The sequence below is a fragment of the Panthera uncia genome, chromosome D1, assembly GCF_023721935.1.
Source record: "Panthera uncia isolate 11264 chromosome D1, Puncia_PCG_1.0, whole genome shotgun sequence".
NCBI classification, from domain to species: Eukaryota; Metazoa; Chordata; class Mammalia; order Carnivora; family Felidae; genus Panthera; species Panthera uncia.
The window spans coordinates 6,622,892-6,638,078 of NC_064808.1; the positions used below are offsets into that span (position 1 = coordinate 6,622,892).

At 56.4% G+C, this 15,187-nt stretch overlaps 1 protein-coding gene across 1 annotated transcript in view; it reads left to right on the top strand.

The window, feature by feature from the left end:
- The first annotated feature begins 317 nt into the window (after positions 1-317).
- NRXN2 (neurexin 2) overlaps positions 318-15,187 on the top strand; it is a 100,266-nt gene continuing 85,396 nt past the window's right edge. The window contains exons 1-2 of the mRNA XM_049643660.1: positions 318-1,406; positions 14,245-14,262. Coding sequence (XP_049499617.1) covers positions 344-1,406; positions 14,245-14,262 — 1,081 coding nt within the window. The 5' untranslated portion in view covers positions 318-343. The remainder of the gene's footprint in view (positions 1,407-14,244; positions 14,263-15,187) is intronic.

A 15,187-nucleotide genomic window follows, 5' to 3' on the forward strand; every position in this document is an offset into this window, starting at 1 on the left:
GAGCCACGACTGGCTGGCGGTGGGAACACCACACAGAGGTTGGGTGACTCAGAGAGGAAGGGCCTGGGGTCACCAGCTGGCGGAGGGTCTCCAGGCCTCACCCACAGGAACTGGCCCTGGTCGTGCCGGGAGACGGGTGTAAGGGCGGCTGCACTGGGCTCCTATGAACTTTAAGATGCTACTACCCACCAGCCCACATCTCAAATTAATAATTACCCTAGTGAGTGCAAGTGTTGGGCCCCCAGTTCTATCTATGGTGGTTATCTCTTGTTCTGGGACCCTCTCCAGGTCAGGGCCGACCCCTCAAGTCCCAAAGGGAAACCATCGGGTGCCTGCCGGTGTGATGGGGGGAGTCACGACCCTTGATCCCTTAACCCTTTCCCCTCCTCCGAACCCCTCCTTAACCCTTTTCTCTCTGTTTCCCCGCAGGCATCCCTCCCCCGTCTTTCGTCCGAGCCCGCAGCGGGGGAGGGGCGCCTCCACCGCCGCCCAGGGAAGCCGGTACCTGGGCCTCTGCGCCTCGCCCGGCGGCCGGGCCCATGGCACTGTGAGCCGGCGAGGGAGCCCCGCTCGGCGCGGGGGGCGCCCGGCCCCCTCCCCGCCCCATGCGCCCGCGGCTCTGAAGCCTGAGCGGGGCCGGGGGCCGGGCGGGGCCGGGGCCGCCGGAGGCATGGCGGCCGGGAGCCCGTGGCGGCCGCCGTCGCCGCCGCCGCTGCTGCTGCTGTTGCTGCTGCTGACGCTGGCGGCGGGCGCGGGCGGCCTGGAGTTCGGCGGCGGCCCCGGGCAGTGGGCTCGCTACGCGCGCTGGGCCGGCGCGGCGAGCAGCGGCGAGCTCAGCTTCAGCCTGCGCACCAACGCCACGCGCGCGCTGCTGCTCTACCTGGACGACGGTGGCGACTGCGACTTCCTGGAGCTGCTGCTGGTGGACGGGCGCCTGCGGCTGCGCTTCACGCTCTCGTGCGCCGAGCCGGCCACGCTGCAGCTGGACACGCCGGTGGCCGACGACCGCTGGCACATGGTGCTGCTGACCCGCGACGCGCGCCGCACGGCGCTGGCGGTGGACGGCGAGGCCCGCGCCGCCGAGGTGCGCTCCAAGCGGCGCGAGATGCAGGTGGCCAGCGACCTGTTCGTGGGCGGCATCCCGCCCGACGTGCGCCTCTCGGCGCTCACCCTCAGCACCGTCAAGTACGAGCCGCCCTTCCGCGGCCTCCTGGCCAACCTGAAGCTGGGCGAGCGGCCTCCCGCGCTCCTGGGCAGCCAGGGCCTGCGCGGCGCCGCCGCGGACCCACTGTGCGCGCCTGCGCGCAACCCCTGTGCCAATGGCGGTCTCTGCACGGTGCTGGCCCCCGGCGAGGTGGGCTGCGACTGCAGCCACACGGGCTTCGGCGGCAAGTTCTGCAGCGAAGGTGAGCAGGGGGGTGGCTGCTGCTGGGCGCCGGGGGGAGGGGGTTGTGGGGGGGGTGCTCGGGAGCGAGCGGCCGCCTGCGCGCGTGTCCTGGGGTCGCGCGGCCTGGGGGGGCGGCTGCGGCCGGCGGGCGCGAGGGCGTGTGAGAGTGTGTAACCTGCACGCGAGGGTCGTGAGGCGGTGAGGACACCTGTCCCAAGGAGAGGGAGCGTGTGGCTAGCCAGTGTCCCGTGTGGGCGTGGCCAGTGCGGGCCCTGAGGCCACCTGTGGGGTAGGGCTGTGTGGTCTGGTCCTGTAAGGGGCTGGCGAGAGGATGAGGGTCCGGCCCTTGGGGGGCCTGTGGGGCGGGTGGGGGAGGGAGTATGTGCTCTTGATCTGTGTGGGTGGGGTCTTGTGCGCGGGGACTGCGGGGGCTTAAGGTCTGGGGCCTGGGGCGGAGTCCGTAACTAGGCCCGTGTGGACCGCGAGGCTAGACGGGGTGCCGGACCTGGAGGGTGAGAGGCCGGCCCGAGGCGGGGCGGGGCGGGGCGTGAAGGGCGGTGGGTGGGGCCTGTGTGGGCGGGGCCTGCGCGGCGGGGGCGCGGCGGGCCCTGGCGCTCTCGGCAGGTGCTGCCGGCAGAAGCCTGTGAGTGTTTGCGAGTGAAGATCTGGGAGCGCGGCGGGTGAGGCCGGGGCGGGACCGGAGGATGAGGGCCTGGGAGTGGGGAGAAGGGAACGCCGGCGCTGCGACGGCAGGTGAGGGAGAGTGGGGATGGCGAGGTTGTGACTGGAAAGGGAGCTTTGGGGAGGGAGAGCTTTCACCAGCGCCCCAGCTTCGAGAGGCGGAGCCGAGTGATGTGAGGGGCCAGGGACTCTGCGGGCTGTGGTTCAGGAGGATGGGGAAAGGGGGACTGGAAGGCGTCTGTGGTACTTTGGCTGGCGAGGGCGTGGGGGAGACGGTCCCCATCAGTTTGGGGGCGGGGGTGGCCGCAGGCATGCTTTCCCCTGCCGCAGACCCCTAGAAGCTGCGGGCCACCTAGCAGCTGTGTGTGTCTGATCCCCTCCCCGCCCCTCCACCCCTGCCCAGCCGTAGAGTCTTTTGGGGAGTGTGTGCGGGTGCATGTGTGTGCCCACAAACTGGTGCGGCTCTGGGACTGCTCTGGGGGTGGGTGTGCTCCTGGCTGCCGGCGTGTGGACGGCCACCCCAGGAGCTGAGTCTGCAGGTGTGGCCCTGGGTTTGGGATGCACAGTATTTTGACTGTGTATCTGTCGCTGTGGTAGAGGGATCCATGAGGAAAGCGTTTGGATTGCTTTTGTGGGGTTATTTGTACCAAGCGGCGGGATGTATCTTCAGGAACTGTGTGTATGAAGTCACCTGACACCTTCTCACCTTTTCTCCCAGGAGTTCCGGTGCTCCCTAAACTGTGATCGTGTGTGTCTGTGTGTGTTTGCCAGCACGCAGAGGCTGCGAGTCTGGCAGTGTGTATATTCCGTGCAGATGGTCTGCTTGACTAGTAGTGTTTACAGATAGGAGTCCAGTGCCTAGGAGAGTGAATAGTACACACACGTAAGGCGTGTGCTCAGGCGTAGATACCCGTGTGCGTGTGTTTTAATGCAAGACCTCAGAGACACTGGAACTCCGTAAGGAATCTTTCTTTCCATGACTTTGAATTTGATTCTCTGGTCTCTATGACCTTTCCCCTCCAAGCCTTTCTAAGAAAAACAGGACGGTGGCATCTGGGTGGCTCCGTCGGTTGAGTGTCTGAGTCTTCATCTCGGCTCAGGTCATGATCCCAGAGTTTTGGGATCGAGCCCAGCATCGGGCTCCTTGCTGAGCGTGGAGCCTCCTGAAGATTCTCTCTCCCCGCCCCTCTCTGCCCTCCCTCTCTCTCCCAAATAAATAAATACATAAATAAAAAGAAAATGGGATGAACCACCCCTCCAACTTGATGGAAGGGGAATTTGAGTTAGAGAGAGGTTACAGTAGCCCGTCTCACGGGCAGAACTGGGCCCGAGCGTATGAAAAATGCAGCCAGAGGCACACTGGTCGGTCAGAGCCCTTGTGTCCATTCCCTGAAGGGATTTATTGGCCAGAGGCTCCTAGTGAGTCACACGAGGTGTGTGCTTCTGAATAGGGGCCGTGCGGGTGTGTGGCAGAGATGTGTTGGCGTCCGTGTGTGTGGGAGGGACAGGTGTGTGTATCACGGGGGCGTGTTGGATGTGTTTGGGGCGAATGTTCGCGTTAGCTGTGTTGGAGCTGGGAGATGGCTGTGTATCTGACCCATTGTGTGTGTGTGTGTGCGCGCGCGCGTGTGCGTGTGTGCGCGCGCATGGGGTAGCTGTTGTGGTTTGTGATAGTGGTGGTGCTTTGTGATAAAAGGGCAGGGATATTCCTCTCTGTATGCCTTGCACCTAATACAGTACCAGGCACTTAGTGGGTGTTTGATAAAAATTTGTGGAATGAATTAAGAGACATTAATAAGCGTTTGAGAGAATCAAGTCTTGGGCGAGGCTGTATGTGTACATGAAAATCTGTCCGCCGATATTTTCAGATATATGTTGGGGGTTGGCATGGGGTTGTAAGCACTGATTGTGCCTGGAGATGACAGGTCCAGTGACAGCCCTACTGATTGGCCTTCCTCTCCCCACCCTGTGACCTCATTCCCTCTCCTTACATTTGTTCCTATTTCCTGGGCAGCTTTTGCGATACCCTGTGCTCATTAGACTTCTTCTAGAACATTCTCATCCAGCCGGGATGAGAATTCCATCTCATTTCCCATTCCAGGAAAGGAATGCACTCCCACCCCTGGGTTTTGGGGTTGAGGATGAAGACTTTGAGGGGAATATCTCCTCATCTCTGAGATAGATCTCAGGGCCAGGGTCCCCACGTTTCCCCAGAAGTTCCAGTTATTTCATTATTAAAATTTTTTTTTAATGTTTATTTATTTCTGAGAGAGACGGAGACAACACAAGCAGGAGAGGGGCAGAGAGAGAGGGAGACACAGAATCCGAAGCAGGCTCCAGGCTCCGAGCTGTCAGCACAGAGCCTGATGCAGGGCTCGAACCCATGACCTGCGAGATCATGACCTGAATTGAAGTTGGACGCTTAATCGATTGAGCCACCCAGGTGACCTCCAGTCATTTCATTATTATCTGCTTTGAGTGATTCTCAACTTTTTTGAGATTGTAGGCGTTTTTTAAAAAAGTTTATTTATTTTGAGAGAGAGAGAGAAGGTATGCGTGCATGCAGGGGGTGGGGCAAAGAGAGAGGAGAAACAGAATCCCAAGTAGGGTCTGTGCTGTCAGTGCAGAGCCTGATGTGGGGCTCGAACCCACGAACCGTGAGATCATAACCTGGGCCGAAACCAAGAGTCTGATGCCTAACTGACTGAGCCACCCAGGCGCCCCAAGATTGTGGGCATTTTTAAAGGTCAGTCATTCGCAGTACCCTTTCCAAATAGTAGTTATTTTTGTATCCGTTTGCTGTGAGGACGGATGGCTCAAAGCTACTATGAATTCAGGAAAGCTTTTAGATGACTTTGATGTTATGTTTGCCATTGTGGTTAATCAAATATACCTTAGAAAATTTTTTTTAGCTTTATATGCAAGACATATCAACCTGCCTTCAGTACTTGGTATACATATGGGTCTGTGGATCCTTTGGAATCCCCCGCTGCCTTCCTGGGTCTGGGCTTACCCATTGAGAACTTCCCTGTTAGGATATCTGGTTTTGTTTTTTTTTTAATAGTTTATTTATTTCTTTTTGAGAGAGACAGAGACAGCTTGAGCAGAGCAGAGGAGGGGCAGAGAGAGAGAGAGAGAGAGAGGGAGAGAGAGAATCCCCAGCAGGCTCGCACTGTCAGCACAGAGCCCTCGGCGGGGCTCGAGCTCACAAAAGCGAGATCTTGACCTGAGCCGAAACCAAGAGTCAGACGCTTCACCGACTGAGCCACCCAGGGGCCCCTCATGTGCGTGTTTCCTAAGTTTGTTGGTGATTCAATTCAACAAGTAGTTATTGAGGCCTCCTTCGTGACGGGCCATGTATTGAGGGCTGAAGGGGAGCCAGAAATGAATAAGACACTGCTCTGGGAGTTGACTGTTTAATTGGGGAAACAGATTAAAAAAAAAAAAAAAAAAGCAGTCCAGTCTGTGGTTAAGAGCACAGATTCTGCAGCCAGACTGCCTGGGCAGTGACCTTGGACTTCAGCTCTCTCCACCCTGGTTTCCTTTTCTGGAAAATGGGGGTAATAACAGTACCTACCTTACAGAGTTGTTATGGGAACTAAGTCAGCTAATTCACGTAAAATGCTTAGAATAGCGTCTGGCTCATAGAAGATGCTCAATAAACAACGGCAAAAGAACAACACAAAATTGTGTGGTACGTGCCCAAAGAGATGCAGCTAGGCAGTGCAGCTTAGTGATTAAACCCCAGACTCCTGAGGCTCAGAAGGGAGTTTAAATCTGACTTCTGCCCTCACTGGGCCCGTGACAGCAGGCGGGTGCCTCACGTGCGGACTAATTTGTCCTTGTGTGTAAGTGGGGCTAAGCGGGCTTGTCTCACAGGTCTGTTGTAGAAGTTAAAGGAATACCTGGTACACGACTAGAATGTACTACTCTCACAAGCAGAGTGCCCTTGGGGTTTTTAGGAAGGGGATAGTTTACAAGTTGGAGGTCGGTGATCAGTAATAAGACGCGTGCTATTGAAGACTGACCTTGAACATGGATGAAGAAGGTTGGGTTGAGGAGGCCCCCATGTGCAGGCCCTGGCAAGAGCTAAGGCGTGGAAGGGAGGGATGTGTACGTCATGGCCATTGAGGGGCGCCAAGAATATAAGGCAAATAGTGGAGTCGAAAGCAGGGGAATCAGGGGCACCTGGGTGGCTCAGGTGGTTAAGCGTCCGACTCTTGATTTCAGCTGAGCTCACGATCTCACGGTTCGTGAGTTCGAGCCTGCATCTGACTGTCAGTGCAGAGCCTTCTTGGGATTCTCTCTCTCCCCTCTCTGCCCCTACCCCATTGCCCTCTCTCTCAAAATACATAAGTAAGCTTTAAATAAAATAACATAACATAACATAACATAACATAACATAACATAACATAACATAACATAAAATAAAGCGGGAGAAGCAGGTTGAAGCCAGGTCTCGGAGTTCTGACTTAAATCATTCAACCAACATTTACTGGAGGCTGTGTACGGGGTATCGGCAAATGAAGCCACAAAAGAATTTTGAGCAGATGTAGGAATCAGCAGAGCTCTATATCAGAAGCTGGGAGTGGGGTGTAGAAGGATTTTGGGGGGCAGAGTTAGGCAGTGGAGAAATCGGTCGGGAGATAGAAAAAGATAGTTGGGAGAGACTTGGGTGGTCGAAAGAGATCTTGAGGCCCTGGACCCAAGATCTTGTCTTGGGGAGTGGCGAGGGAGGGTGGCGGTACTTGGGAGCTGTCGCTGGAATCTTTAGGACTCTGCCTCTTGCGGGGCAGGGAGGAGTCAGAGGTGATGAGGTTTCAGGTTTGCTGCGGTGGAAGGAGGTAGAGGGGTGAGAGGAAAGGGGAAGCCGGGCGGGGAGCCGCGTTGGGCCACAGATCACGCACGTGTTGAGCTGCATTGCCCCTCAGTGTTCTTCGACGGAGGCATCCAGGCTGCTGGAAATGTGGAGACCAGAGCTTTGAGCCAGAGGCAGGGCTGCGGAGGGAGACCCTGGCACCACGGGCGTGTGTGGAGAGAGAGAGTCTTCGAAGCTCTGGAATCAGAGGAGGTGGCCAAGGAGAAGGTGACGAGACTTCAGAGGAGCCCACAGTTGGGAGGCGGAGGGAGAGGAGTGGCCGCGGACGCCGCCAAGGAGCAATTGGAACAAAAAGAGGAGGAATCACACAGTCAAGGGGGCAGAGCCCGGGGCCTCACAGCTGGTGAGCGTTTGCTAGGTGTCTGGATGCCTTAGGTCATTTTCACCCCTCGTGGCCGCCGCCTGCGATATAAGGGAATCTGAATCCTGCTGCCCCCCACCTTTGTCCATTCTGCCTCCAGAGGCTCAGGCAGCGGGTGAGCTGTGTCCGTGAATTGCTTGCCTTTGGTTTATTGGGGTGTTTAGCGACCGTGTTTTATCAGAAACCAGCACCCCCCCCCCCAAATTCTTCAGGTCACAGCTCCTCCCGTAAGCCAGGATGTGATGAGGGCATTACTGTATTTGTCAGCCAGCTGTCCCCGCACTGAGAAATCGATCGGTAGCATGTCAGTCTCCCGGAGCCCTGGGGGAGGAACTCACCCTGGGAAGTGGAACGTTATCCCACTTAAAATACACAACTCACCAACAATGAAAGAGCATCCCGGATGGAGATCTTTCGGAGATATATGTTGCACGCCCCTCTGCCTCACTAAGCATAATATTTGGAGAGTGATTTCACCTTTTCCGGATGACTCAGGGTGTCGTGATTCCCCTCAGGTGTTGGATCGCACTGTCACACAGTGGTTCGTTCCTTCGTTGAGGTTTGTCCCTGCCTGAAATGATGCCTGGCTGCTGTACTTTGGATTTCTTATATTAGCTCTTGCTGATTTTTCCACCTCCGCCCTTGCGAGGAGTTGTCAAGGAGCAGCCCACAACCGTCTCTCTTTCCCTCTCTCTCTCTGTCTCTTTCTCTCTCTCTCCTCTCTGTCTCTCCGTTTGCAAACTTGGAAAAATCAGCATTCCCAAGCGTGTTAGGCTCGTGTGTCACCACCAGTAAGTGGATTCTGGGTACGGTCCGAGAGGCTCCCCTATGCGAAAATAGCAGTCTTTCAGGCATCACTGTTAAGGACATTCGTTTCGGCCGCTCAGAACTTTTTCTTTTCGTTTGTTCCAGTCTTCATCACTGTCCTTGATTATGAACCTGCTGGGATCTCGAGTTCGTGTTAGGCAATACCACGCATGCCCTCTGGTGGGGCGGGTAAGCCCCCTGTGTGTGAAAGGTGACTACTTGAGGTCACGTGATGTGGGATCACCTCTGATACCCAGGGTCCTGACAGTTTCTGCTGTAGAGACGGCTCCAGGCTCGAGAGAGTAGTGCAGGGAGTGACTGGCGTTAGAGCCCAGAGAGAAGACACATACTCACAAGGAAAGGCTCCGATGGCAGAGTGGCTAAGAGCGAGGGCTGCCCCCGGGGGTTGAGTCTGGCTTTGCTACTTGCTGTGTGTGTCAGCTTGGACCATTTACTTAATCACATTGGTCTTCAATGTCCTACTCTGTAAAATGGAGGCTATAACGTTGCTGTAAGGACTAAATGAGTCATACGGAAATCCTTTACAACGCGCCAGGCACTATTCTAAATGATCGATAAGTGTTACCGTGATCATTAACCCTGGTGGTCAGAGAAGGCTGCAAGGAGGAGGAGGGACTTGGCGAGATCTTGAAGGCAGACTGAGTGAGATTCGTGGAAGTGGAAAGGATAGGGCAAGGGCTTTCTCTCTAGGTGAACAGCCTGAATGAGGAGTCTAGGAGATGTGAGTCGTGGGGCAGGGTGGGTCGGGGCGGATGAGGAGACCAGGATTGCTGTGCTTGGAGGGAGATAAGATCAGAAACTGTAGATTAAAGTCGGCATCTAAAAAGTCTTGACTTCCAGCCAAGGATGTGGCCCATTGGAAGTATTTGTTTTTTAATTTTCTTTAACCTTTATTTATTTTTGAAAGACAGAGAGACAGAGCATGAGTGGGGGAGGAACAGAGAAAGAGGGAAACACAGAATCCGAAACAGGCTCCAGGCTCCGAGCTGTCAGCGCAGAGCCCGACGCAGGGCTCGAACCCACGAACTGTAAGATCATGACCTGAGCTGGAGTCGGACGCTCAACCAGCTGAGCCACCCAGGCGCCCCCTGCCCCCCATTGGCCGTATGAAAGCCAGACAGATGTGGGTTCAGATTTTGGGTCTGTTCCTCACCAGCAGTGTGCCCACTGGGCAAGTTTCTTCCACCTTCTAAGCCTCAGTTTCCCCAATCTCTACAAGAGTAGAAACAGTGTGCCCTGCTGAGGTGGCGACGGCGAGGAAGTGAAACAATGCGTGGAAAGAGCCAGGAGCACTTGAAGTACTCGGTATGTGAGAAGTGTTTTTGATTATTCATTCAACAAACATAGGCATGCCTTTTTCTGAGCCAGGAACTGTGCACACAGCTGGAGGTAGAGATGAATGAGACGTTGTCCTTGCTCTTGGACGTTACACCGTCCAGTCAGGAAGCAGACATGGAAACGCGACCGCAATGGATATACAATAAGTGAAACGATAACACAATGTGCATATTGAAAGCTGGCACAAAGGCGGGGTGGCCAGGGGCGCCTGGGGGGCTCAGTCGGTGAAGCGTCTGACTCTCGGTTTCGGCTCAGGTCGTGATCTCACAGTTCGTGTGTTGGAGCCCCGCATCCCGCTCCCCGCCCCCCACCCCCCCCAGAGCAGAACCTGCTTGGAATTCTCTTTCTTCTCTCTGCCCCTCCCCCCACCTCCCACTCCCCCTCTGTGTGTGCACTCTCTCTCTCTCTCTCTCAACGTAAATCAACTTAAAACATTTTTAAAAAGGGGCGCCTGGGTGGCTCAGTCGGTTAAGCATCCAACTTCAGCTCAGGTCATGATCTTGGGGTTTGTGGGTTCAAGCCCCACCTCGGGCTCTCTGCTGTCAGCATGGAGCTGGCTTTAGATTCTCTGCCCCTCTCTCTGCCCCTCCTCCGCTCACACGCTCTTCCTCTCTCTCCGTCTCAAAAATAAACATTTAAAAAAATTAAGAAGAGGGTGGCAAAAAAAAAAAAAAAAAAAAAGAAGAGGCGTGGCTAGCCTTGACTGGGAGGTCAGTTGGGACCACGAACAGAGGTGTAACTGACCTGGTCTTAGAACAAGAGTTGGCTTTCTCAAGCAGCTGAGGGTGACAGGAGTGGGGATAGAGCACGGCGTTTCAAGCCGAGGGAACGGTATGTGCAGAAATGTGGCACATTAGGGAAACGGACAGCCGTGGGTGGGGCTGGAGCCCGGATTGCTGCAGGAAAGGAGGTGGGAGGGAGGCATGGCCCAACTTTGCATGTACTTTCCTGAGAAGACTGGACTGTTTCCTGGAGGCATTAGGAAGCCTTGGAGGTTTTTTTATTTTTTTATGTTTTTTAATGTTTATTTATTTATTTATTTTTTTTTTTTTCAACGTTTTTTATTTATTGTTGGGACAGAGAGAGACAGAGCATGAACGGGGGAGGGGCAGAGAGAGAGGGAGACACAGAATCGGAAACAGGCTCCAGGCTCCGAGCCATCAGCCCAGAGCCTGACGCGGGGCTCGAACTCACGGACCGCGAGATCGTGACCTGGCTGAAGTCGGACGCTTAACCGACTGCGCCACCCAGGCGCCCCTAATGTTTATTTATTTTTGAGAGGGGGTGGAGAGAGAGAGAGAGAGAGAGAGAGAGAGAGAGAGAGAGAGAGAACACCAACGGGAGAGGGGCAGAGAGAGGGGGAGACACAGAATCGGAAGCAGGCTCCAGGCTCTGAGCTGACAACACAGAGCCCGACGCGGGGCTCGCACTCACAAGCGGTGAGATCATGACCTGAGCCGAAGTCAGACACTTCACCGACTGAGTCACCCAGGCGCCCCAGCCTTGGAGGGTTTTAAGCAGGGTTGTGACTTGGTTGGACCACCGTGGTTTGCGGACTATGAATTGTAGGGGAAAAGACTGGCTGTAGGGGGAGGTCATTTAAGAGGCTTGTTAATGTTCTGAGGGGAGGCTTTGAGGGGGGGGTCTGGACTTGGGGGTGTAGGGGGGATGGAGGGATGAAAAACACTTCCAAGGTTTTAGAAGGTGGAAGTGACAGGACCGGGCGATTGTTATGACAAAAGGGCAAGGCTGATTTCTGGGTGCCTACCTTGACCAGGGAGACCAACCAGGGGGAGGCTCCGTTGCAGGAAACCAGGGGTGAAGGGTGAGGGCGTGGGCTATGATGACCTAGGAGCGCAGTGATCAAAGTCAAAGGTGATTTTGTGCTGCGGGGCGTGCTTCCCTTTCTGCCCACAGGAGTAGGTACTACACCAAGCTCCTGAGATCGCGATGGGGCTAATGTGTGAGATGCATGTTGAGGGTCATGGGCACTTGGGCACTTAGCTAACTAACGGCGTCTTGAGCCTGGCAGAGTGGGGGGGCACATGCTGGGTGCTCAAGGAGCGTTGGCTGAAGGCAGTGCCTTTGCCAGATGCAGGGGAATGGGCACTTTGTGGCGGGGGTGGAGACAGGCATGGCTTTGGCACTTGGAGGTCGGGGAGCTGAGTAACCTCTGAGCAGACAGATGGGGAACGCCGATCTGGCATCCAGGGAAGAGGCCCAATCTGCAAACACAGGTTTGGGAGTCCTTAAGCCACGGAAGCGAGCTCTGGCCAAGGAGGGCAGGGGGCAGGGAGGAGAATGGAGGGCGCAGGACTGAGCCTGGAGGGGTCCGTGATGGCAGGCAAGGGACACAGGTGAATCAGCAGATAGCAAAGAGCAGCAGAGCAGGAGAGGTCAATGGGTCTCTCCGAAGCCAGGAGAGGGAAGACGTGGGCAACCAGCAGGCCAAGCTTGGTCGCCGCACCTTCTGGAGGCTGGCATGACGACCCACGTTTGCGGCAGGTGGGAATACTTTTTGAAATACTAGCCATGTTGGAGTATCTCGAAATCACCGGGCCTCGTGTGTACGGGTGCTGGGGAGACGCTGGCACTGACTGACCAGGGCCTTAACCCACGCGTTCCAAGGGGATCCAGGGGTTCTCCCGGCGGCCCCTCTCTGGCCCAGCATCACCCCCTGCCATAAATGCGATGTGTTGCAGTTTATTTAAGAAAATCGTGGTATACACAGCCATTGGGGGATGCCGCTGGCAGGTAAAAAAGAAGGTCTGTGTCTGTGACCCACGTAGATACGTAAAGGCGTATGTGTGTGTGTGGGTTTAGCAAATGGAGAGAGGTGGGTCGACAGACAGAAAAAGAGAGAGCTGTGCTCATCACCGGGCATGAGTCTTTAGCCAGCGGAGGAGTGTGGGGTGCAGTGGTGGTTCATGCATCTAATATTAGGTATTAGATCACCGTGTGGGTATTGATTCTGCGTTCAGCCTGTGTGTGTATATTATGGAAGGGGTAGAATGTCTGACAATCGACAGTGTGTGTGTGTTTCTGGAGTATGGCGAACCCCCTAAGAACGAATGAGCAAATAACACAAAATGATGTCGGAGGGAGGAGACCGTGTGCGCACGCGGGCGTGGGTGTGCACCGAACAGCTGTTGGTGTGTTTGCGTGCGTACCTTGGGGCCTACATGCATGTGTGCATGTGTGTGTGTTTCCCCGCTGGGTCTGTATTTTTTCCATTAAAAAATGTTTATTTTATTATTATTATTTTTTAGTGTTTATTTATTATTGAGAGACAGAGCATGAGCAGGGGAGGGACAGAGAGAGGGGGAGATGCAGAATCCGAAGCAGACTCCAGGCTCCGAGCTGTCAGCACAGAGCCCGATGCGGGGCTCGAACTCAGGAACCGCGAGATCATGACCTGAGCCGAAGTCGGACGCTTAACCGACTGAGCCACCCAGGCGCCACCCCGCCCCCCGCAAAAATGTTTATTTTTAAAAGAGAGAGACAGACTGTGAGCGGGGGAGGGGCAGAGAGAGAGAGGGAGACACAGAATCCCAAGCAGGCTCCAGGCTCTGAGCTGTCAGCACAGAGGCCGACGCGGGGCTCGAACTCACGAACCGCGAGATCGTGACCTGAGCCGAAGTCAGAGGCTCAACCGACTGAGCCCCCCAGGCGCCCCTGGGTCTGTATGTTCGTAGGCTGTGCAGATTCTCTTCCCGCCTGCGGCTTCAGTAGGTGGGCCCTGAGAAATGTCTGGAGCCGGGGCTGGGGGTGGGGGGCACAGCCCCCTACAGAGCAGGCCAGAGCCCCGCCTACTCGAGGAGTTGCAGCCTAATTGAAGGAACTGCCTCTCCCCTCTCCCCCTTCTACCCTCTCTTGACCCATTTGGTGCACTTCAGGGCCAGGCCCAGGTGGACCCCTAATAGGGCGAGGGCTGGCTACCCAAAGGCTGTGACGTAACTTAGGGATGGGCCCGCTGCAATGGGACCCCGTCCCACCCCTGAAGTGGCCCATCCAGCCCCGGGGGGCACTTCACTTCACCCAGCTGTTTTTCCTAGGATCACAGAAGCCAAGCCACAGGGGCCGCAGAAACGATGTGGTCCGTGTCTGTCATATTTATGGAAGAGGGACCGGTAGTAGCTCAGGGAGGTTAAGTGACTGGAGTCACACAGCCCTTAGCGGCCGAACTGTGTTTTGTGACTGCGTGTGGATGACTGTTCTCCCCCGGGGTGGGTGGCGGGGTGGTGGTTGGGTCTGGGTGTGCAAAGGCCTCGAGGGTGAGTTGCGTGAGAGATTATATGCGTCTCTGGATCGCTAAGTACCTATGTGTGTCAGTGTGTCACTGAGTGTGAGCGTGTCCCCATCTGTCTCTGAGCCACAGTGGAAGGCAGGGGAGGAGCTGTGCCTGGGAGAGTCAAGACTGCCTGACTGCTGCGCCTAGTTCTGCCTCTGATTCTCCATATGACCTTGAGCGCTCATTTCCCTGCCCCGGGCCTCAGTTTCCTGAAATGCACCATGAGACGTGGGTCCTCCTGGACCGTGTGACCCTGTGTGTGAGGCACTGACTCAGGGAACAGCTCTGTCTCTATGTTGTCCCTAGCAGAGCCTTCCGGCGTGGGTGACTTGTGTCAGGGCCTCGGGGAGGGACGGCGGGGCACCGGGACCTTGAACTCATCCCTCTCCTTGAGACCCCGTCCTCGGCACCCTCACTAACTAGCCTTCCCTTTTTCTCTCTCTCTGCCTCACCCTTTCCTGACCCTCGCTGGCTTACAGAGGAGCACCCCATGGAAGGTGAGTGATGCTTTCTGGTCACTGGGGTGGCGGATCGATCCCTGTGCGGGCTTGTGCCAGGGTGTGTCGGCCACCTGCGGGCTCCCTCTCCTGCCCATGGTTGGGGCCCCTTGGGGAAGGATGTCTGGGTGTCCTCTCGGCTCCCTCAGCCCCGCCCCTTGCCTGTTCCCTCTTTATTGGTTTGCTGGGAGAACTGCCGGGCAGAGGGCAGGCCCTTCCACTCCCAGTCTTCTGGGCCAGGCTGCGACTGGCGACTGGCGATTCTTCTTAGGGAGGAGACTGGAGTGAGGGTGAGGGGAGGGGACTGGAGGAGTGAGAAGTGAGTGAGGGGGCACCCTTTTGCCCAGCCCCGCTGAGGAGGCTTAAGAGGGCCATGCAGCCGGGGGGCCGGGGGGGGGGGCGGTGCTCACGTACAGTCTGCTCTGGGCTCTGAAGAATGCAGGCAGGGGCGGGGGCCCGGGTCCCCGGGGCAGCAGGTGTAGGTGGGTGGCAGCTTCTCTGCCCTGATTGACACTGGGGCAGGCCCCTGGCCCCTGCCCCACGGGGCCGGTAGGTAGGGGTGGTCTGCTTCTTCCTTCAGCCCAGGCCGAGGGCAAGGGCAAGGGCAAGGGCCGGAGTGTGCCTCTCTTCGGAGTCCCTCTGTCCATTCTTTCCCTGTCTTTTGTTTTGCCTTCTCTCTCTCTCTCTCTCTCTCTCTCTCTGGTTTCTATATTTACTTTTCTTTTTCACTAGGGCTCTGTCCCTGGACCTCTTTCTTTGGCTCTGCCAGTCCCCAGGCTCTCTCTGGGCTCCTGTCATTCTCTGAACCTTCCCCTCTTGCTGTGGTTTTCCCTGGCCCTTTCCCGCCTCAGGGGTGGACTAGATCAGCGAGAGGGGAAGATCACGTGGGATGGGGGGCAGGGGCGCGGGGGCGCCCACATGGCCA